This window comes from Anomalospiza imberbis, chromosome 11 (genome assembly GCF_031753505.1).
Source record: "Anomalospiza imberbis isolate Cuckoo-Finch-1a 21T00152 chromosome 11, ASM3175350v1, whole genome shotgun sequence".
Lineage (NCBI taxonomy): Eukaryota > Metazoa > Chordata > Aves > Passeriformes > Viduidae > Anomalospiza > Anomalospiza imberbis.
The window spans coordinates 18232715-18254736 of record NC_089691.1 but is presented as its reverse complement, the minus strand read 5'-3'; the positions used below and the strand labels follow the sequence as shown (position 1 = coordinate 18254736).

Genomic DNA, 22022 nt, shown 5'->3' with positions numbered 1-22022 from the left:
GCAGACTCTTTGGGTCATTATTGCTTGAAAATGATGTCATTTGTGTCTGTCAGATTCTCTTTTTATTGAGTTACATTGCAAAGTGGAATTATTTGAAGTCTCACATTTCACAGGCTTGCAGTTCAGCATTTGTGTAGTCATTTGCATACCTCAAATACAAAAGAAATTGTTTGGATCTTACTTTATTGGAAGACTCTTATCCATACCTTGCCTGCCATCAATTAATTTTCACTCCAAACTCTTAAGAGTGCATATTACCCTAAGTCCTGTAAGAAATTTTGAAATGATCAGAATTTGGCTTTCAAAACATCAAGGTCTTCCAAACTGCCCATTGAGCCTGTGGAATTGTATTTTTCATTTACCTAGAAGCAGATGCAGTAGGATGTGTTAGGAGATGTTTGAGATGATGGCCGTGGCTGGACAGTGCAGAATCCTTGCAGTTTTTCTCACGTACCTCAATGCCTGTAAATCTGTCTCAATAATCTGTGGTCTTTTTTCAGTAGGAACAAGGGAAAAATGGTCTGTTAAGTGGTTTTCTGAATTGCCTCATGAAACAGTTGTACAATGGCATAAACATATTCATTTGGAGCCTATCCTTTGAAACCAGAGCTCCATAATGCAATAAATATAGGCAGGTCTTTACTGCCAATGTTTCCCAAAAGGCTCACATGTTCAGTTCAGAATTTTTGCTTTCAGTTCTATGATCTTCTGATAAAAGATTGAATTTTCTGTTGTATGAGAGATTTTCCTTTTGCTTTAGCTGGGCCAAAATACCCCATCTTTCCCCAAGCCAAGATGATAAGTTTTTTCTGAAAACATGAGCCTTCAACTATTAAGGCCTTCAAAATATGCAGATGATAAATGACGTGTCCTGGATGCATGTGTGAAAAAAATATGTTAATAGATATTACTTCCTCCAGAGAAAATAATCTGATATGCTATAAATCTGTCTGCAGGTACATGAAAGTAGTAGAAGCTTTGCCAACATATGGAGTTCATTACTATGGAGTAAAGGTCAGTAACTGACTATAGATAATGTGATTGCTGAGCTTATTATGAGGGATTGCATTCCTAAAGGAGCAGTTGGATGATTCAGTGCCCTTCTATCAGTGTGGAACCCCACATTTTTCAACCTCTGTAATTTTTCCCCATTCAGTGTACTTTAAAAATTGTTTCCAGAAAGCAGAAAGGAATCTTTTTAAAACCTTATGTAATCCTATCAGGAGCTAAATTCCTATAATCTTAATTAAACTGGATATCACTTCTAGAGCTGAAGCAGTTAACAGTTTCCCCAGAGACATTAATCAAGATTAGAAAAAGAGAATGTTGAAAAGACTCCTCCTAAGTGGCAGGTGATTAGTGGTGCGTGCTTGGAGTGGGGAAATGCTGAGAAATACTTTTGGAGAGTGATGGAAATACACCATTTATTCCCATTTGTAGAGCAGAGCCGGGGCCAAAGTGTTTTGTGCAGAAGAGCTCAGCAGAGATGTTGTCTCCTTACTTTTGAGTCATGGCCATGACTGTGGTACCTGAGAAGCTGATGTTTTTGTGCTGGTGTCTCCTCCTGTGGCTGTCCATGCCTGAATTTAGTGGATGCAGTCATTGGCCACAGTTTTTTTCTGTCCCCTGTCCTTTCCCTCCACGGCCACTCCTCCAGCCAGTGTTTCAGCCCCGTTGTTTCAGCAGCACTGTCGCTTTTCTGCCCACATTGCACAGCCACCACCTGGTTTTGTGCCTCTGTCTCAGAAGGCAGAGGGAGAAAGTTTCCACCTTCACACCAGCAATCCACTTCACGTCAATTTGTTTGCCAGAAAATCCTTGTTCTGTACCTACTTGTACTTGTCACAGAGTGAAAAGGTCTGTAATCTTGGAATTGCCTAATTCTTAAGTAGCTCTTGGTTGACGTAGACATCCATTTTTCAGGATAAACAAGGAATCCCGTGGTGGCTTGGAATAAGTTACAAAGGAATCGGCCAGTACGACTTACAAGACAAAGTTAAGCCCAGGAAAGTAAGTTTTTTTGCATCTGATTTTTTTTATGGGGGGAACATGGTATGGTGTTGCATGTCAGAATATACTCATTTAAGCTGTTGCTTATTAGACTGGTGGGCAAAAGACCAAAGGCTGGAGGCAGAAGGAGATTTCTGCTGGCACTGAGGCAGTAAATCTCTCCCTCTCCTAGGTAGTGGAAACTCCCTTTGGGAGCTTTGGCTCGTGTGTCTTGAGTTTGGTGGTCTCAGGGTGGGAATTTTGGCAGCCCCCAGGGATAACTACAGAAATATGAAGCAGTTGTGTTTCTGCAAGGCCTTGTACTCGGGCAGTGTTTTCAGTGCACTTTTGTAGGTGTTTTTTTTGTGCATGATGCATAAAAGGCTCCACTGATACAGGCAGAAAACAAGGGGAACTGCGTGAAATTGGTGAAATTGAAGGCTTGTTGAAGCAACTGTGTGTTTCCATAAATTCTAAGGGCGAATTGAGTATAAATGCCAAGTACTGGAAGTCATTCCTCTCCAACCCACTGCTTCCCAGTGTGTCTTCACTGAAACATCTAAGCCATGAGGGGATGGAGACCTGGGAGTTTGCTGTTCTTCTTTCCCCAGGAATTATCTGGGCAGGAGTTCACATGAAGTTGTGCTCCCCGCCAGGGAATTTTTACATTTGCAAAATGATATCTTTTAGTGTATTGGTGCCAAAAAGCACAGCTTAACAAAACTTCCTTGTTAGAGAGTAATCCCCCCTTCAAGCTTCCAACTTCTCTTTTTCCAGAGCAGGCTATGACTTGGTTTCTTCTGGTGTATTTATGTACCTGTGTGGCCAAGGGTGAGCTCTCATGTCCTTCCTTTGCTTTGTTTAGTAAAATACAGAGTTTTATCCCAGGTGTCTCTTCCCATGCCTGCACTAAAAGAGAGTAACACAGGAGGAACCCTTTGTAAAGCAAGTCAACTTGATGAAGCCATTAAATGTCAAAGGAGAGCATCAAGGAGATCCTCTTGCCCTTGAGCACTTCCCTGATTTTAGGCAACATCTATAAGATTTTCCAGCCAGGAAAAAAGATCATTCTGCAGCCAAGATGTCCAGCTGTGACCAGCAGCGCTCTCCAAGAAAATGGAGCCTGCCTGGCTGAAAGCATTGCTTCGCCAAGCATTTTTTATACTTGTGGGATTTTAGTTTACAACATCAACCAGGCAGATTAAGAAAATTTTTTAAGGTCAGCAGGGCCCAGATACCAAGTCGCACCCTGCTACAGTTAGTTATGAGGCGTTGTCTTTGAATGCAGCAGGAGTTGTGTATAAGAAAAATAAAATAAAAACCAGAGGTCATCTCTGCAGTGGAAGCATTACAATGGAAATGAGAATAGGTGTTGGCTTCACTGGAATTATAATTATACGACAGAGGATAGAGATTTAAAGGGGAGGTGAGAGAGAGGAGCCTAAATATAAGCTCATGGAAACTGTGGGGATGGATATGGCTGTAGTATCCTTAAGGATTTTTCTGGTGCGAGTGCAATGGGACAAAAATTATGTAAGCCACAACTAGTCCTGAGCCATGATTGCCGTTAACGAGTGGCTAAATATACAGTTTCTTTATATGAAGAATGTTTCAGGGTTTGGAATACAAAGTGTGCTTTGGGTAAGTGATTGGAATCATCACTTTTGGGAGGAAAAGCAGACATCAGGTCTAGAGGGCACCCACAGCCAGACTTGGGTTTGGAGTTAAAATGCTGAGATACTGCTGCTTATTTCAGTGTCACTACAGCCCTGCTGCCTGTGATGCAGCAGGCGGAAGTTCCTTTTAATCAGTGTTATTGTTTGTTCATATTTATGAATGTATCAGAATTTATTTCAGAGAGAGAGGAGTATGGACAGCTTGCCTGAATCTCCTAGGAGTCTCTCTGAAGCAGCAGGCAAGAGGGGAATAGGCATGTAAACTATTCCTGTCTTTTGGAGCAGCAGTGCTAGTTTTGCTGGATTTAGCAGAATTTTCTTGCTTTGCTGTTTTGGAATGGAGCCAAACTCACAACTGCCGTGTGCTGGTGTTATCTAGCTGTTTATGCCATGGATCAAAACTGCTGTTGTGTTTATCCCCAGCCATCTGGGAAAGAGCATCCTCATTGTGCTCCACTTCTCCAGTTGGTGATGTTTAAATATACATGCAGCTGATAGATAAATAGAGAATAATAAGAGGGAAAGGCTGAGTCCAAGTCTAATGAAGACCGAGTTGGCCTTCCTGAATATTTAAAGCTACAAGTGATCTCTGAGTGTGCAAACCTCTCTGACACTGGTTGTGATGGGAAAGCTGCAGCATTTTGGATGGGAGGCTTTTAACAGGAATTGGTTCCTGTACCTCAGTGAATTCACACCAGGGAAATTTATTCTGCTCCCTGTCTTTTCTGTAGTGCCGTCAGATGTGTTTGCTTTACCACAGAATCACAGGCATCTTGCAAGAGCCAGCTCCATATTTAGAATAAAATCTTATTATTCATAATAGAAATAAAATCTACATTAGCTGCACCCATTAATGGAGGATCTGTTAAATCCAAAGAAATATAACCACCCTCTTAAAAAAGTGAAATCTTTTGGCTTTATCCAAGTAGGTCTTCAGGCAAAGACACCTAAATACGAGCCTTGGAGCACAGTGGTTATCCCGAGATTTTGTTATTGGATCAACACCAGTGCGTGGAGTCCAAGGCTGAGAGCTCCTCACAGGAAGCAACTTGCAGGAGAGGCCGGGGTGAAGCAATCTCCAGATCCCTATCACCAGCCCTGCCAGGGCTCCAGCGTCACCATCCGTGAGGGGAGCGTGCGCTGTCGGGGAGGCTGGTGCATGACTCGGGGCTGGACCTGGAGAACCTGCCCTGGCTGTCTGTCTCTGCAGAGCTGGCTGGGGAGGTTTGGCTCCAGCTATTAATATTTTGCTGGTTGACCTGAGATGGTTTGGACAAGGGAGTTTTGTTGCTCCAAGTCACTCCTGGGAGCTTGTCTTGCTTTGGGAGCAGTTTCTAGAAAAGCCCAAGTGTTCCCCATCACCCAGGACTGCCAGGTGAGGCACTGAGGGAAGCACTGTGCTCCAGCTCTGTGACAGACTGAAAAGGGAGAATTATTTTGTGTGTCATTTGTGAAAATTGTCTTTGTAGATAAAAGCAGTGGCTCCACGCTGGCTGGAGGTTATACTGAGCTCACTTGATTATCATCCTGAAGTCTCACAGGGCATTAAAACAGACTGCATTTGGCAACCCTTGTTCAGATTTGAGCTCAGACCTGGGATTAGCTCTGCAGTCCTGCTGCTTTGCAAACATATTCTCTTTCAGTTGCAGTTAATATTGAGAGTCACCTCCTGCTTGGAGAAGTGCCTCCTGCTTGCTGTGAGGTGGCATGCCAAGATCCTGTCCCCAGTATCCTCCAAATCAATCAGGAAAAGTATAAAACAGGTCCCAGGACTTTGTTTGTCATTTGAAGCCAGAATAGATCTCCCTTTATCTCTGCCCCGTTCTTCTCACTGGTGAGATAAACAATATAAGTCTTGTTAATGGAGGGTGTATTGAGGCATGAGTTGAGTTTATTCTGCATTCAGCCAGTGTGTGAGGATCCTCTGAGGGCTGGAGAAGGCAGCTTGCTGGCTCTTTGACTTGTTCTCCCACTTCATTGTGTTTCTGTGGGCGACTCCCTCGTGATAAATCAACTGTGTTATCTGAAGAGAAGAACTAATCTTGCTGTGGTATTGTTTCAAATGTCCAAGAAAATCGTTTCTACTGCTTGATGTCTTGACTGCTTTGTGTTCTCAGAAGTGTTTTTGTTAGTATATACTCGTTTTGAAATGGGGAGTGATGATCACAGGATGGTGTGGGCTGGAAGGAACCTGAAAGATCATCTCATTTCAACCCCCCTGCTACATATCAGGGACAGCTTTCACTGTCCCAGGCCGCTCCAAGCCCCATCCAGCCTGGCCTTGGACACTCCCAGGGATCTGGGGACAGCCACAGCTTCTCTGGGCACCCTGTGCCAGGGCCTCGTCACCTTCACAATATCCCTGGCTGTATTTAATACTTCAGGGCTTTAGCTTTCCAAACCAGACCCCTGGATGCTCAGACAATTTCTCTGTATTTCTCCCACCCCTCTGTAGGGGTCTTTTTGTGTCTGAGTTTGTCCAGGAGTTCTTTGTTCATCCTTGCAAGCATCCTGACACTTTTGCATGACTTGCTCTTTGTCGGGATGCGTTGTTCCTGAGGTGTGAGGAGGAGGTATTATGATACTTCTTTCTTAATTCAACATACGCTAAAAGTTGATGCTGAAAGTTTTCCCTTGCACAACATTTACTTCATGTAAATTTGCTGTCCTGCTTTGCTGAATAGTTCAGAACACAGCAGCATTGGAGCAGCCTTCTCAGCAGGCAGCTCTAATTAGGTAGAGATTTCTTTTATGGTGTTTATTTCTCACCAAGCCATTGATTTAGATAGAAGATACTAAGCTCACATAATTCCTTAAAAAAACACAGAGTTTTTGCCAGGCTGCTCTGAAATTCAGCTCTTTCCAGATGTGCAGAAAGTTGCTTGAACATTACCTGCTGCAAAACACAGACATTTGGGCAGTTTGATGTTGAGACATCTCTCAGTCTCATGATGCCAGTGCTAGTGAGGACCAGGAAAAAAAGCATCATAAGGTATTAGAAAAAAAATGCGCTTGAAGAGATTTTTAGAGGACTGGCTTAATATTTAAGGGATGAGGGATGCCTGCAGGTGAGCTCTGCCGAGTTATGCTGGCACAGGTGGGAGCTATCTGCCTCTTTCCCTCTGAAGTTGCTGCAGGTGGGGCAGTTTGGCTCTGCTGCCATCTCCTCAGGTGCCTCCCTCCATGGGCAGGCACAGCAGCAGTGAAACACAGGATTCCAGCTGAAGGCAGGGTGCCAGACAGCTGAGTGCAGCAGAGGGGCTGAAACACAGCCTGCTCCCAGGCTGCTGCCAGGGTGGTAATTTCCCTCATCGGGTGGGGTGCATTCCTGTGGGCAGGAATCTTTTATGTTTCTTTGCTCTGAATTGCCAGATTTGTCTGCAGGTTGCTGTTCCCAGCCAGTTCCCGAGGTGCTGGTTGCTGAGCCTCCTTGCAGGCACCGCACGTACCACAAGGTGCTTTGGAAGTGCTTCCCGAGGGAAAGGCTGCTGCAAACACTGTGGCATGGCTTGCACTTCCATGCTGACCTTACTCAAAGACCCTTTGGGTGGAAAGCCAGAGATTTGGGTAATTTAGCTCTTGGTCAGAATTTGTCACTAACTTTGGGAACATCCCAGGTGCAATTCTGGCACTTGGGCTGGTGCAGCAGCATGTGGCCACACAGCCCCTGCACTGAGCTGCTCTCCACATTTACACCTTGTTGCAAAAAGAAACTTTGTAAAAAAATATTAAAATAATTGTTTTTTAAACAAAACCCATCCGGCTCACAGCAATACTGAGCCAGGAGCCTGAGCAGCTCTCCTGCACGTCTCTTTGGGCAGGGTCTCTGCCAGCTCCTGCCTGCCATCCTGACAGGGCCGTTTTTCTGAGCCAGTTTGCTCCTGCTGTCAGGCAGGGACAAACTAGCATTTTATTCAAAACGGGATGCAAGATCAGCCGGGTAAAAAACCCGCTGCTGCTTTTAAGATGTTTGAACACTTAGGCGTGCCGTGTCCATTTGGGTTGCCTTAAACTATTACCGTTCTTTTTGTGCGGGAAGGAGGGAGATTCCTTTTTGTTCAGTGCTCCCTGATAATCTGGAATTGAATCCCAGTAGGGAAGCCTAAACTCATGGGCTAGAAAAGCAGCAGCTGGGTGGTAGGAGTCTGGTGCACAGAGGTGCCTGGGTAATGAGATGTGATCAGAGCTGCACTTCTGCCTTCTACCAGGAAAAAAAAAAAAATCAGAAAAACAACCTTGACCAGGCCAAGTTCTACTCAGAGTCAGACAGGCAGCCCCTGGGATGCTCAGTAGTTTTCAGGAGCATTTAAGGATCTGACAACATGCATGGATGGGAAGGCTATTAAGAAAACATTAATTAGCTCAGGTGGACGTAATCATCTGGTTAAAGGGAACATACATTGCAAAACTTCCACAAAAACATTTTAATTATTCCTAATTGTTCTTCCAGCCCTCAAAAACCAGTTCCAGATTTCCAGATTTTTTTTGCCACTCGTTTGTCTTTAAATATGCATGTAGTTTAGGTAAGATTGAAATTAGGAATTATTTAGGAACGTGTCTGTACAGGGTAGGGAGTATTTGAAGGGAGCAAGATATCTCTAGAGCAGTGACAGTTTCCTGAGTGCTGCCTTTTGACCACGAGTTAGAAAAATTTCAGCTGAAGAAAGTTTACTACTTTATTGCTTTGTCCTTGTTTGTATCGAGTCCATTTTTTCCCCTCTTATCTTCATGAATCCAAGTGTGTTAGGCAGAAAAGTGTAATAGTTATATTCAGGATTATTATGTGTATCTGTATAAATATTACTGGCTCACAGCTTACTCTGAAGCTGTTCATTTAATCACCAGCCTTTTTTACAAGAACCTGAGTTAGGAGGGTTTGTCAGAGGAGGTGATAGCTAAGGGGCTTACATTGTTCTTAAGTGAGATAGTTTGAGGACAGGGCACTTTTTGGGTCCTCAAGAGCAAAATGTGTCTTGAGTACAACACCAATTCCCATCTCTGCTGCTGTGGAACAGCAGAGGGGGGAGCTGGAGTTATCCCAGACTTCGGGCAAGGAGGCAGAGATGTCTTTGTGCTGAATGTACCCAGCTGCGAATGCTTGGGGCACCCGTCAGCTCCTTTTGGGCTGGGATGGATCTCACAGGGTGGGGAGGAAATGGAGCAAAGTTCTGCCCACATCCTGAGGCAGTTCCATGCGGGTTTTCTTAAAAATGCAAACGCCTTTATTTTTTTTTTCTTTTCTCGGCGCTGGAAGTGATCCTGGTGTCGGATTTGCACAGACCCCCGTGTCCCTTTGCCAGGGCAGGAGGCTGCTCCAGGTGCTGGGGCTGCTGCGTTTTGTCCTCCTGCCAAACGCGACCCTCCTCACCTTGGGACAGGTGCCCCCTTCTCCCGCAGCCCTCAGGAATGTCGAGCGCATCCGGAGGGGAAAAACCCGAAGGAAGTGATAAAGGGGACGGGGAGCCATTCCCCGCCACGATAAGAGGCGCAGCGAGGCAGTTTCTTTTCCAGAGGTCATGTTTGAAGCACGCCCATGGTTTTTACGAGCGTGGGAGCGGGCGGCCGGGAGAGCCGGGACGATGCTGCTGGTTGAACCTGTTGCCTCTGGGTGTGAGTCAAGGCTGGCGGGGCCGGGACACGGCACCGCGGGGACCCCGGGCAGCCCCCACGCCCCTGGCTCCCACAGGCACCCGGGGTGCTCCAGGGGGTGCAGCCCCTCGGTAGAATCCTCCTTGTTCCCTCCGCTGTTGGGCTTTCCTTTTATCTGGGGGAAGGGGCGTGGGAGGCGTCGCAGCGGAGCGGGTGGGCGGTGATGTCAGGCGTGTGTCAGCAGTGGGAGGCGAAGCTGCCAAAGCAGAGCAGCACGACGGAGGGACGGCACGGCCGCCTCGGCTCTGCCCTGCCCATGCCAGCCCTGCCACTGCCCGGCGGGGCCGGGAAGCCGGGATCGGGATCGGGGCTGCGGCGAGGTGAGTGCGGGACGCGGGGAGGCAGCCGCGGCTGTGGCGGCATCCCGGCTGGGATCGCTGCTGGGGCGCCTGTTGCTCAAGGTCCTGACAGGCTGCTTGGGTTGTTTCCTTTTGCGTTTTTGTAAATGTAGTTATTTTCAAAGTTCAGTGCAGAGTTGTAAAGAGGCGTTTCTGACAGCGGTGTGGCTGGGCAGGAGGTCTGTGAGACAAACATAAACTTACTTAAGCAGCAGAGGGCAACTTCCACAACGGTCTAGAAGATAATTTTTTAATTCAAGTAAATTGCGCTTCCACTTGGCTTCACTTTTTCTACTGCAGGTTCTTATAGTCAGTTGTACTCCTAGGAAAGTTTAAATTAAACAGAGGCAGAGGCTGCTGAAAGAGCCACTTTTCCCCCAAAACACAAATGTACTGGGTTATGTTTCATTGTGTTACAAATGTTTCAGATGCATCACTGCCTAAGACCTCATTTTTTACAAAACCTGAAGTGCTTCTGTACTGGGAGGTAGCATGGCATGTCATGTTTTGGCAAAGGCCAGCAGGAGTGTTGTGTGTCCTGGGGGTTTCTGGTGGGGTGGCTGCACCCTTGGAGGATTTGGAAAGACTCCAGTGAGGGAAGGAGGGAGTTGCTGTGAGGGGCTGGGTGCCTCGGCTGGATCCCTGGGCTGGATCCCTGGTGTCCGGGGCTGATCTCTCACTGAACCCTGTCCCTGCCTGCCCAGCTGGATGGAAGCACCTCCGGTACCTCCGTGTGGGCTGCGGCTCTGGCAAGCAGCTGATGTAAACTCCAGCGTGCTGCTCCACCTGTGCGGCCCTTCGTGGTCAGGGGGACATCCCTGGGGACACCCTGTGGGTCCTCATGTGCATCCAGGCACCCTGGCACTGCTGGAGAAGGGGGCAGGAGGTGGTGCTGCTGAAACCTGCGGGGCTGGGCTGGGCAGATGTCAGCCCCCATGGCTCATCCCCAGCGGGTGGCTGATGCTGCTGTGAAAGGAGAGCAAATTCATATGAGATTCTGATCCCACGGGTGCAGCTGCCAAGCCCCGACTGGCTTTGATCTCTTCTCCCAGCTGGCACTTTGCAGGAAATATGTGGGTTTCCAGCAGGAGGATGTGCTGGGGGTGGCTTCCTCCTGTAGCTGCTGTTGTTCTGTACATGCTGTACCTCTGCTCCAAAATGTCACACTGGATGTCTCACAGAGCTTCTTCACAAGAGAAAAGTCTTGGTTTTTCCAAGCTGCTGCCATTCCCTGGGGATGTTCTGACTCAGGGAAGTAGACCATAGCTGTCTATACAATTACTTTGTAAAGAGATTTTTGTGTTTAATCAGAGAGAAAATTACTTCAGCTGCCCTGCCAAGATCTCTGGGAACTTCTAGCAGTGAAATTAAATGTGCTATTGATGGAGGCAGATGTTGTCACTGGCAAAATCCTCAATTTGCAACACATTGTCTGTAAGAGTGTGAAATTACTGAGGGGGCATCCTATATTTATGTGCTTATTTTAATTGATGTTATGAATGTAGTTATTGCTCAGTCCATGCCATAGCTGAGGATACACAGGAATTGTAATTTGCTGAAATTATATCACCTTGGGGTGAGAGGTCTGATTTAGTGACCATGTTCTGCTTCTCTCTTCCAATTCTCCTAGCTATTTCAATGGAAACAGCTGGAAAATCTCTATTTCCGTGAGAAGAAGTTTGCTGTGGAAGTGCACGATCCCCGCAGGTGAGGCTGGAGGAGGCAGTTCTGTCATTGGGGTTAATCTTCACCCAGAGTGGGAACTCATCATCAACTGTTGGTGGATGGGGTGGGAGGTGCCTCAGAGCTAACACCTGAGTTTACTCTGGGCTTTGGGACTGATCCTGATCCAGCGTTTGGGGTTGTCACAGCTCTGGGTGCCTCTCAAACTCCCTGTGTGTCCATTCAGGGAGTTCTTGGAGCAGGGGATGGACTGTTTGTCATGGCCCAATCTGCAGCAGCACTGGATGATGGGATGAAGGAAATCTGAATTTTTGCATCCCTAAAATAAAAGCTGAGCCTCACCTGGTTAAGAGAGAGGCATTGTGGACTTTAAACCTCAAAGACCTCTCTTGAAATTGCATTTCTTTTCACCTCCTCAGAATTTCAGTGTCAAGAAGGACCTTTGGTCAGAGTGGGCTGGTGGTGCAGACCTGGTATGCAAACACTTCCCTGATCAAGTCCATCTGGGTGATGGCAATCAGTCAGCACCAGTTTTACTTGGACAGGAAGCAAAGCAAAGTAAGTTATGAGGCATTTTACTGCAAGCATGGGTTTCAACACCTTTCCTGTATACCCTTCAGCATATGTTTTTCCATGGATGAACTACTGTCCAGAGAAAAACTACAAATAGTTTTTTTTCAGCTTTTTGAGCAGTCTGTTAGTGGTGGTATTGGTATTTGATCTCTTTTGCCTGCCTGCAGTTAAGGCCTATGGAAGTGTAATCACGGAAGAGGGAATTCCCATGTCTGGGTGTCTAATCTGCCTTTTCTTTTGTCTCCTTTCCTGTGTTTGTTTTGAAAGCTGAAGAGATTTTGAGCTGGGAGATGCTTCAGGTTTTGGGGGAGAGGGGAAGGGAATGCCAAACAGCCCTTGCATACCACAAGCACCTGTGTGATGCTGTTGCTTTAGCCCTTAATTTTGTGGGAGTTGATGTGTGAAATGTCATCTTCTGTGATGTGTTCTCAAGTTAATTAGAGGTAACTCAATGAGGCTGGATTTTTTTTTAACTCCTTCAGGCAAAAATTCCGTCAGCCAGAAGTTTGGATGATATTGCCATGGATCTGACAGAGATGGGAACTCCAAAAGTGTCAAAGCTGGTGACTTTGGAGGCCAAGAACCAGCTTATTATGGCCAGCAATGGCAGTTTGATCTCATCAGGTAATACTGCACGTAAATGTGAAGTAGCTGGGTTTAATGGGGCTTGTGTTTGTTAAAAGGCAAATGAGATTGCTATACAATGAAAATGGCCTTTACCTGGAAATCCTCTGATACAGAGTGTGTTTTCCAGGCTCTCAGGATTCGGAGGTCAGTGAAGAACAGAAGAAGGAGAAAATTATGGAACTAAAGAAGAAAGAGAAACTCCTTCAGGAAAAACTGCTTCAGAAGGTTGAGGAGCTGAAGAAAATCTGCCTGCGAGAGGCGGTGAGAACTGCACCTTACGCTGGGGTCAGGCAGGTGGGAGCCCTTTTCCCCCACTGGGCCTTACCTGGAGCCCTCTCTGTTGTTCCCCAGGAGCTGACAGGCAAGATGCCCAAGGAGTATCCTCTGGGTGCTGGAGAGGAGCCTCCCCAGGTGAGACGGCGCGTTGGCACGGCGTTCAAGCTGGATGACAACCTGCTCCCCAGTGAGGAGGTGAGCGTGGCAGCTTGTTTGCACAGCAGGGCTGGGGTGGTCAGAGCAGTGGCAGTGGCCAAAGCCACTTGTAGATAATCCAGTTCTTCCCTGGGTGTTTTTGGAGGAGGCAGCTGGGGCAGTTGCTGGCGTGGAGTGGGAAATTTTGGTGGGTTCTGCCCTTCTTTCAGCCATGCTTTGAACTGACCAGAAAAATTGGCTGTTTCTAAAGGCCTTAAGTTGACCCAACCTGTTTTGGCCATGGCTCCATGAATTTTAATGGATATTTTGCTGCTAATTGGAGAAGATTTGGTGCATAATGCCATTTGGCAGCCCATGGCTTTTCTGGAGCATTGACTTGTGTCATGTTGAGATGGCGTTTGAACCCAGAACATGGCAGGGGTGTGCTCTGTCCTCCTTGCAAAATCATCTGTCTGCAAGCATAGTTTTGTGACAGGTGACATGAGGAGGAGTTTTACCTGTGGCTTAATGAAGGTTCCACCTGAATAAAACCTCCCTACATTGCTCAAGAAGCTGAAATGAACTTTGCTGGCAGGGACCGACTGGAGTGATAGGATAATTCAGATGTTTGCAGTTTCTGGATACACTCCATTCCTTCTCATTCCTTGTGAGATTTGTTAGCAAGCTGTATCATCCAAGTAAGTAGGTGTTGGGCACTTGGCATCTGTCTTTCACCAGAAACTCACTGCCCTGCCTCACAGGGCTGGTGTGCTCCTTGTCTGCAGCAAAGTGATTTTGTGGACTGCTTAAATGCTATTAAACCAAAATCCTGCTGACCAGATTTAATAACGTGTTGCTTAGCACTTCTGCAGTGCCTTTCATCTGAGCTTCTCAAAGTAGTTTACAAACAATTAATTAAAGCCTGAAACTCTGTCTTACGTAGGTATGGTGATACCAATTTCCATTTTTATATTCTCTGAAGTAGGGAGACATTTTGAACGATGTTTTCAGGGTTGGACTCATAGCAGGAGGTTTAGCAGCCTAAACCTGAATTTAAGAGCCTGTGCTAGTTATGTCATCTGGGCTTCAGAGCTTTGGACCTTGCCCAAGAGATCTCAAAATTGTATCCTAGCCAGCAATAAGATCTAAGACGTTCATATGCTGAGATTGTCTTGTGTATGAACTTCGGTATTTCTGTATTTTGTGCTCAAGATTTCACTTCATTGCCACAAAAATAGTACTTTTTAAAAATTATTTTCATTGATAATTTCTTTTGGGAGTACAAGGAAATAACTCATCTCATGACTTTGCAGGATCCTACTTTGCAGGACTTGGAAAGCAATTTTATCATACACCAAAAGCTGATGGAAGCTGCAAAGAAACTTGCTAGTGAGCCAGACCTGTGCAAAAACGTGAAGAAGAAAAGAAAGCAAGAGTATGCTGATGCTGTAAAAAAGCTGCAAGAGATCGAAAACTCCATAAATGAATATAGAATCAAGTGTGGCAAAAAGCCAACCCAGAAATCAACTCTGGCTCTGCCAGGTGAGAGAATTCCCCATGTTCTGATGCAAACAGGAGGGAAAAAGAGCAATTTGGCTTACTTAGAAACTTTGTTTACATCTTCTCTGTATGGTTCTTATCTTCTCCAAGGCAGTTAAATAAGAAGAAGAAGATGAAACTGCTGCATCTGATGCACTCGGTGCACTGCTGTAGGCTGGGGGCAGAGTAGGCCACAGTTTTAGGGGCAAGCACAGACATGTTCCAGCAGCAGGTATGGGCTAAAGGTGCTGTGCACAGAAAGGCTGGCAGCAACACCTTGGGTGAAGCTTTTCTGATGCCTGAATTCCTGGTGTGATGAGGGCAGTTGTACATCTGAGCTGCCACATGCAACATCTCTCCCCCGTCCCTCCTGCGGTGCTTCCGTTCCAGCAGAAATAGAGCAGGCAGGGTTTTCTGCAGCATGGAGGACATTGCTTCTTGATTCAAAATTCCTGATTTCCCAGGAGTCATAAGTGAAGTTCAGGAGTTTATGAATGCAATTAGTAGCAAACAGATTTTTTTTTTTACTAAATCCATTTGCCACTGATGAGAGCAGTAAAAGCAGATATTCTCGGCCCCTCCGTTCTGAGAGTGTCTTTCTCCTAAGGGAAGTGAGAGTCTTGCTGCTTTGTAGGATAATGTGTGGAAACCTGTTAGTATCCAAGCCAATTGAAGGAGTTTTGGATCCTTACCCCTGACACACCACAGCATCACTGGGCTATCCATCATCACAACGCGATTATTCTGAAAGGCTGATGATCGGCATTTAATGTGGCCCAGCTTGTTCCTGATTGACAGAGGGGAGGGAAACATCTGTTTTTCCAGTCTCTTGCTCACCAGTCTGGATACTGATTGTGGAAGGTCCTGTATTACCTGGGCCCCTGGTGTGTGGTAATGACCAGGAAGGCTGGTGAGCAGGGAGATCTATCCATCCATGGGTGCCATTGTTGTTGTTGGTAGTTTCTTGCCCTGTTGTCCAAGCCAGCATTCAGGAGCTGCATTCCCTTTCAGTCCCAGGCTCTCACCCTGCAGCATGTATTTGTTTCCCTGAAGCAGAGTTGTCCCCTGCTTCAGTAATTGATTTTATGTGTAACCTTGTCATGGTTACCAGTGCTGCTCTCGAGCTCCAGCTCTGGGTTTCAGAAGGCTGAGCAATGATGAGTCACCTGAGTCTGTGAATTACTTGTTGGAAGTAATATGTTAAATAGTCCCATTGATTAATTGTATCAAACCATAGCTGTTTCCATCCCAGCCCCAAGGATAGGAGGTGAAGGACATATTGCACTGCTTTCTGTGTTCCACTTTCTCTTCCCTTTCCTCCCTTTCTAGCCCAGAGTTTCTTCCTCCATTGCAGGGAGTTGCACAGACCTGGGATTTAAATTCAGATATGTCACCATATCTGAATATGTCAGCATTGCACACCCCCCCTGAATCCAGCACTGTACCTTAAGGCTGGCTTTTTTCTTTTCCTCAGCAGGCTTTGTTCCTCCCCACACTGGGCCCAATTCCATCTTTTACCACCCTGTGGTCAAATCCACATTAATCAGCTCCCCTGGAGCTTTTTCCCAGTGTCAGGTTGCAAGCAGAGCTGCAGCCCATCCTCGGTGGTCTGACAAGCCCCCCGAGGGCAGGGGCCAGTCCTGATTTTTGCTAGTTTTGAACAGCTGCTCTCTTTACTACACTCTTGTAACCAGAGCTTTCCTGGCAGCAAATTGTGACAGCAGGAACAACGTACATTGCACGTGTGCTCATGGTGGCTCAGGGCACAAGCAGGTGTCATACACAGAGTGGCTGCCACTGTCATTTTTCTGCTGCTTCCTTTCTCTCATGCTTGAAGATTCATGGAGGTTTTTACCCCACCAGTGCCATAGCTTGCCAGAAACAACCTAGAGATTGAGCTGCCCGTGGGTTAATTATCTCTAGTTCAGCCTCATTTCTCTGCTGCTGGTGGTCTGCTCCAAACCTGAGTGAGGACAGACTGTTTCTCATTGTGTACCATCAAGGTGAGACAGGTACAGTGAAGTGCTGTGAATAAACAACAAAATGTAAAAGAAACAAAAAATTAGTATGCCCATGCAACAGTTCCTGTTTTCTGTGTTGCTGGAATTTGCAATACCTTGATGGAAATCAGTGGATTTACTCTGGATTGATCTTAATTTAATTGAAACAGGATCTGTATGTGGATGAAACATTCAAAAGTGAGTGCCAAATTTTAAAAGGCTTTTTGTACCTACCTGGTGAGGTTTCAGGTGTACCTAGAGGAGATTAGCTGCTAACAGCCAAGATCTGCATGTCTGTGTAGGCTCCTGACTCCTACTGAAGCACCAAAACACCCTGTGAGATCTGTTGGAAGTGGGGTGGAAAACACCTTTGTAAATCTTGGCCTGATTCCTGCTGCAGATTAAAAAAGAAAAAAAAAATCTCCTTTGATAATTACCTGGATTACTTGCTGAACTGCAGTGAACACACAGAGTGATGATGTACCAGGACTGTCTTCAGGCTGTGGGGCCTAAAGAGTAAGGATTGCAGTGTTACAAGTATCAGCTGGCTCTGAAACTCTAGAAAATAAACTGTATTAAGATATTTGTAAGCTGTTGTTGACTCTTTTATGCTTAAAGTGTTCATTTTTATTCACAGATGATATAATTCCATCCGAGAGCAGCTCCCTGTCGGACACAACCACCTATGATGATGGTATGATGCTTATCCTTTTTTCCCCCAAGAAGTTTGTCCATTCAGAGATATTTGTTTGGCTTAATGTCCTTTAGCATGTCCCATCCCTGGAAGTGTTCAAGGCCAGGCTGGACAGGGCTTTGAGCAAAGCCTTTTAGAGGAGTGTGTCCCTGCCCATGGCAGGGAGTTGGAATGAGATGAGCTTTAAGGTTCCTTCCAGTACAAGTCATTATGTGATTCTATAATTTTGTTGGCTTTTGACGATAAATTACTTTATAGCAGAGGGAAAAATAGCTACTCAGGAATGTCTTTCCTCCTAATGGATTAGCTTTTGAAAGTTTCTGCTCTGTGAGCTGACCTGAGTCATCTTTAGAGAAGGAAGTTGGTTTTAACATGACCAGCCTGCAAGCTGAGGACACTGTAAGTGCCAAATACGTTGTCCTAGGGCCTGGCCTAGAACTGAAGGACTTACAAATTGGAAGAATTAGCCCAGCCCTTCTGCCCTCACAGCTACCATAAAACGTAGAGAAAGGTGGAATAGTCACAGATACTCACGCTCTATTTACGTTTATCTGTTCCCTAGTGAGCTTGCATCTTGCATGGGTTGGTGTTTGCTCAGCTTACTCATTTCACACACACACCCACAGACACACTCACACCCTGTTCCACAAGGTGGAAAGGACTTGGCCTGCCTCTCCCTTAAACTGGATAATCGTCATTTGGGGACAAACATTATCTAAATTATTACTCACTTTTCCATTCAGGCCTGATTCTGATCTCACTTTGTCCCAGTTTTAGACTTGTACAAGCCAGGTGGTGCTATAAAATGGATTTACACCTGATTTCTGCTTGTACAAGTAGAAGTGGAGCCAGGCTTGTGAACTTGTTCTCTGTGATACTCGTCCTGCATTTATATGTATTAGTTGGAGTTTCCTGTTGGCTCTGTCGGGACCTGGTTGTGCCCTGAGCAAAGTGAGAACAAGGATCAAACCAGCATCTTCTCAATTGCCTTCAGCCAAATGTGTCTGTCAGTTGTCTTTGCTCATTCAATCGCTTTTGAAGTCAGTCTCTTTCAGGTTGTGTTTCAAAACTAATTCTTAAAATGTCATTTTCAAGAGCTGGAAGGTGAGAGAGAGGAGCTGGCCTTTGCAGAGGCTGAGCTTGTCTGCTTGGCTCTGGAAAGGATTGCTCTGCAAACAGATGTTTTCCCAGGAAGTTCCATTCTGTGATCTGGCACAGCCCCAAGCTGGGTGTAGTCTCCATAGGAGTCAGTGCTGCTGGGATCTGTAGGAGCCTCCACGATGTCCTGTCTGTGTGGAGAGAGCTCAGTGCAGGCAGGAAATCTTTCCTAGATCCACAGCTCCTGTCATTGTCTCTGTACTGCGAAGTGCTTCTCCTTAGGGGCCACAGATTTGCACACAGGGCAAAAATAGCACAGATTTTGCTCTAACAAAGTGCATATTCCTTTCCAACAGTCAGTGAATCACTTCCTGCAGCAGCACAGAGACCCAGCTCTGCACAGCTTTCTCCAAGACTTCCCCCACCAAAGTCCCTTGGCGTGGAGAGAATTCATCTCAGGAAGTCATCCATAAACGAGCAGCTCTTGGAAAGCAGACACTCCAGGTAGGCACACCTCACTGCTGCTGCACTCTGCACCTGCTGGCATGAGCTGCATCCTGACCCTGCTGAGCGTTCCAGCAGAGCCCACTGCCTCCTTGCTCTTCTGGGCTTACAGGGTTTGGGGATGGGAGCTGAATTTCCTGGCTAGGAGCAAAAGTGTTTATAAGCAGTTGACACAGTGTCTCCAACCAAAGAGTAGTGTAGTTTTTGTGAAGAGGGTTGAGACGGGTGAGAAATATAATAGCAAGGGCTGCATTTAAGGAGTTGCTCGTGCTGTCATTCTTTGTGTCAGTTTCTGGGTTTTTTCAGTGTTTAAAAACTTGTCATTTTCCTGATGACTGTGTTTAGTGGATTCAGGCAGCACCAAACCCTGCCCATCCATCCTGATGGTATCAGTATTTCAGCAGGTGCATTATTAAAGCAGACATCGTTCATGTGAGGCCTGATGGAGAATTCTCTGTTTACAAGCAGAGTTACTGGGATTCGGACAGCTTCCATCATTAGTGTCAGTTCTGTGTCCATCCCAAATCTATGGTATTTGAGAACTTTAAGAGCTAGAACAGCTCCCTGGAGCACATCAAGAGCAGTAGCTTTGCAGGTGATTGTGTGATCTTGTCAGATCTGGTGCTAGCTAGCAGCTGTACCCAGTGTATGTACCCACTGATCATGAGATTTCTTGGGCTGTCTTGTTTGAGCAGGCTGTTAAAGACACACTTAAGAGGGTTTTAGTGTTTTGAGCAATGCCATGTCTTGCTTTTTTTCTCATCTGTCCCTCAAGAGTAGCAGAACACTCCTCCACATAAAGTTCAGAAGTCAATTTATAGCCATATGTACCCGTTCAACTGTGATGTGCTTCATTTGAAAACCTAATTAATTTACCTCTCTGTTACCTGCTCTGTCTCTCCTCAATGGTTCTGTCCTTTGGCAGCAGCTTGTCCTGCTTATGATCCTGTGAAGACCTCCCTTGAACCACAGCAAAGGGTTGAATTTTTCTTCCTATTTAACAACTCCATTTCTCACGCATCCCAGTTACGTTTGTTCCGCCCTTTCTTTTGTTTCTTCAAGGCTTCAGGTGCCCGTAGTCTGTGTGCTGTGACTTGTGGGACGTTTAACCTCACTGGCCTTGTCTCCTTTGCTACAGGGACGTGCTTTCGACGCACAGCAGCCCCTTCCGCACGCTGGAGCGGCCGGCGCAGCCCCACGGCGGGAGGAGCATGCCCACCACCCCCGTGCTCACCCGCAACGCCTACAGCAGCAGCCACCTGCAGTAAGGGAGCCGTGCTTCACGTGCCGCACCTAGCTGGGGAAGCACAAGAGTAAAAACAAAGGGTGCTAGGAGGGCAGAGGGTCGTTTTCCCACAGCAGGGTCAGGCTTTCAAAATGTTGGTTGGAGGCATTTACTATGGGAAGCCAGCTGTAATATAAGCTCAGTCTGTGCTGTTAGACAGCTGACAATCCATGCTGCAGGAGATGCTAAGAATCTTAGAATGTTATCAAGAGCTCACGGTTTGTAATGCAGCCTTGAGCGACAGATCCAAAGGAAATCTTCCCATGTTCTGCTCCAAGCTCGTTACTTGTGTAGGCTTTTCCTTTCTAAAAGCTGAGTGAGCCCTCCTGTAAATCATTACGAAATGTGTGTCTGTGACCTTAGCTCAGTGTGTCCCTGTCACAGATTAACCTTGCTCAGCCTGACAGATTATTGTAGGGCAGATCTCCTACTGTTGCAGCCAATACAAAATTCAGCCAAACTGATTTCTGTGCATTGCAAATACTCTGTGTGGAAATACAAGGCAGGATTTGTGTTGTGTTTGGACTGGGGAGGCAGCTGACCTGTCCTTGTGTGCACTCCCCAGCTCTGTGTGTATATTTGTGTGAGACTGCCTTTAACCAGCCAACATCTGTGTTCTTCTAGGCCAGATGTTTCTCCACACCACTGCCGGCAGCGCAGCGGAAGTCTGGAATCCCAGACCCACCTGCTGTCCGAGACTCCTGCTGAAAAGACAACCTTCTCCCTCTCCAAATCCCAGCGGAGCAGCAGCACAGAGATCCTGGACGATGGATCATCTTACACCAGCCAGTCAAGTGCCGAGTATTACTGCGTGACACCCACTCCCAATCCCTATTACAGCACTCAGACTCTCGACAACAGGACCAGGGGTCGAAGACGGTCAAAGAAACACAACATTTCTGCTGCAAGTTCAGGAAGCATGCCAAACCTGGCCCATAAGGACGTCCGCAGTGGTGTCTTCCACAAAAATCAGGAGCAGCCTTCCTCTAATTACTATATTTCTGGATACTCCCCGTACACTGAGCCTGACGTTTATTACAACGGGGGATACGTTTATGAGAGTGACACGGAGGGGCAGTACAGCGTCAACCCCTCCTACCGCTCATCGGCACATTACGGATACGAGCGGTACAGGGAATTCCGCTCCTACCACGAGGACGAGGTGGACAGAGTTCCACACAACCCCTACGCAACCCTGAGGCTCCCGAGGAAGCAAGTTGCTAAAACAGAGCACATAACCAAAAACATTCACAAGGCCTTAGTAGCAGAGCATCTCCGTGGCTGGTACCAGCGTGCCTCCAGCCAGAAGGAGCAGGGTCACAGCCTGCAGGCAGGCTTTGAGTCTGACAGAGGATCTCAGAGGAGTTTGGGCTTCGCTGGTCTGCAGACGCCGTGCTCGCCGAGCAGTCGGGTGTCGTCTTTCTCTTCGGGTAATGTCTGATTTCATCTGTGACGAGTGTTTTTCCAAGTCCCGCTGTGCTTTCAGTTCTGCCCCCTGTCACTGCCTCAGTGAAGCCAGGCCAGAGTTCTGTCCTGAAAGGTGGATGAGGAGCCAAGTAGGATCATGTTCTATTCTTGGGAGGAAAGTTTTGCTTGTTATCTTCTCGTAAGGGTAAATCAGCCTTTTGCTCTTTGTGTAAGCACGGTAACCCAGAGAAGAACAAAGAGCATTTGAGTTTGACAGGTATATTTAGCAACTAGAAGCAGTGTACAAAGCTTCATGCCATGTAAATGCAGTGGCTGTGATGGCTTCCAAAATACAGTCCAGTGAGCATCACTGACTGTGTCAGAAAGCTCTTGAAAAGCTACAGAATGCCACCTGTACAGTGCTTGCCTCCCTACAGGGCTTGTAAATCATATTTTGTGTTTGCATTGTCTGCCTGTGTCCTGCAAAGCCTCAGAGAGATCGCTGATGAAAATTGTCCTGTTTGCCTCAGCTGATTTAGCTGAAGAAAG

At 46.5% G+C, this 22022-nt stretch overlaps 1 protein-coding gene across 8 annotated transcripts in view; it reads left to right on the top strand.

Moving 5' to 3' along the window:
- The window catches only part of FRMD4B (FERM domain containing 4B), a 132157-nt gene that overhangs the window by 106737 nt on the left and 3398 nt on the right, over nucleotides 1-22022 (top strand). For all 8 annotated transcript variants that reach the window (XM_068202224.1, XM_068202227.1, XM_068202228.1 and 5 more), the window contains 12 exons: nucleotides 957-1014; nucleotides 1924-2010; nucleotides 11283-11359; nucleotides 11755-11893; nucleotides 12391-12532; nucleotides 12663-12796; nucleotides 12887-13006; nucleotides 14260-14488; nucleotides 17123-17179; nucleotides 18634-18781; nucleotides 19920-20045; nucleotides 20691-21496. In XM_068202224.1, the coding sequence (XP_068058325.1) occupies nucleotides 957-1014; nucleotides 1924-2010; nucleotides 11283-11359; nucleotides 11755-11893; nucleotides 12391-12532; nucleotides 12663-12796; nucleotides 12887-13006; nucleotides 14260-14488; nucleotides 17123-17179; nucleotides 18634-18781; nucleotides 19920-20045; nucleotides 20691-21496 (2123 nt within the window). The remainder of the gene's footprint in view (nucleotides 1-956; nucleotides 1015-1923; nucleotides 2011-11282; nucleotides 11360-11754; nucleotides 11894-12390; nucleotides 12533-12662; nucleotides 12797-12886; nucleotides 13007-14259; nucleotides 14489-17122; nucleotides 17180-18633; nucleotides 18782-19919; nucleotides 20046-20690; nucleotides 21497-22022) is intronic.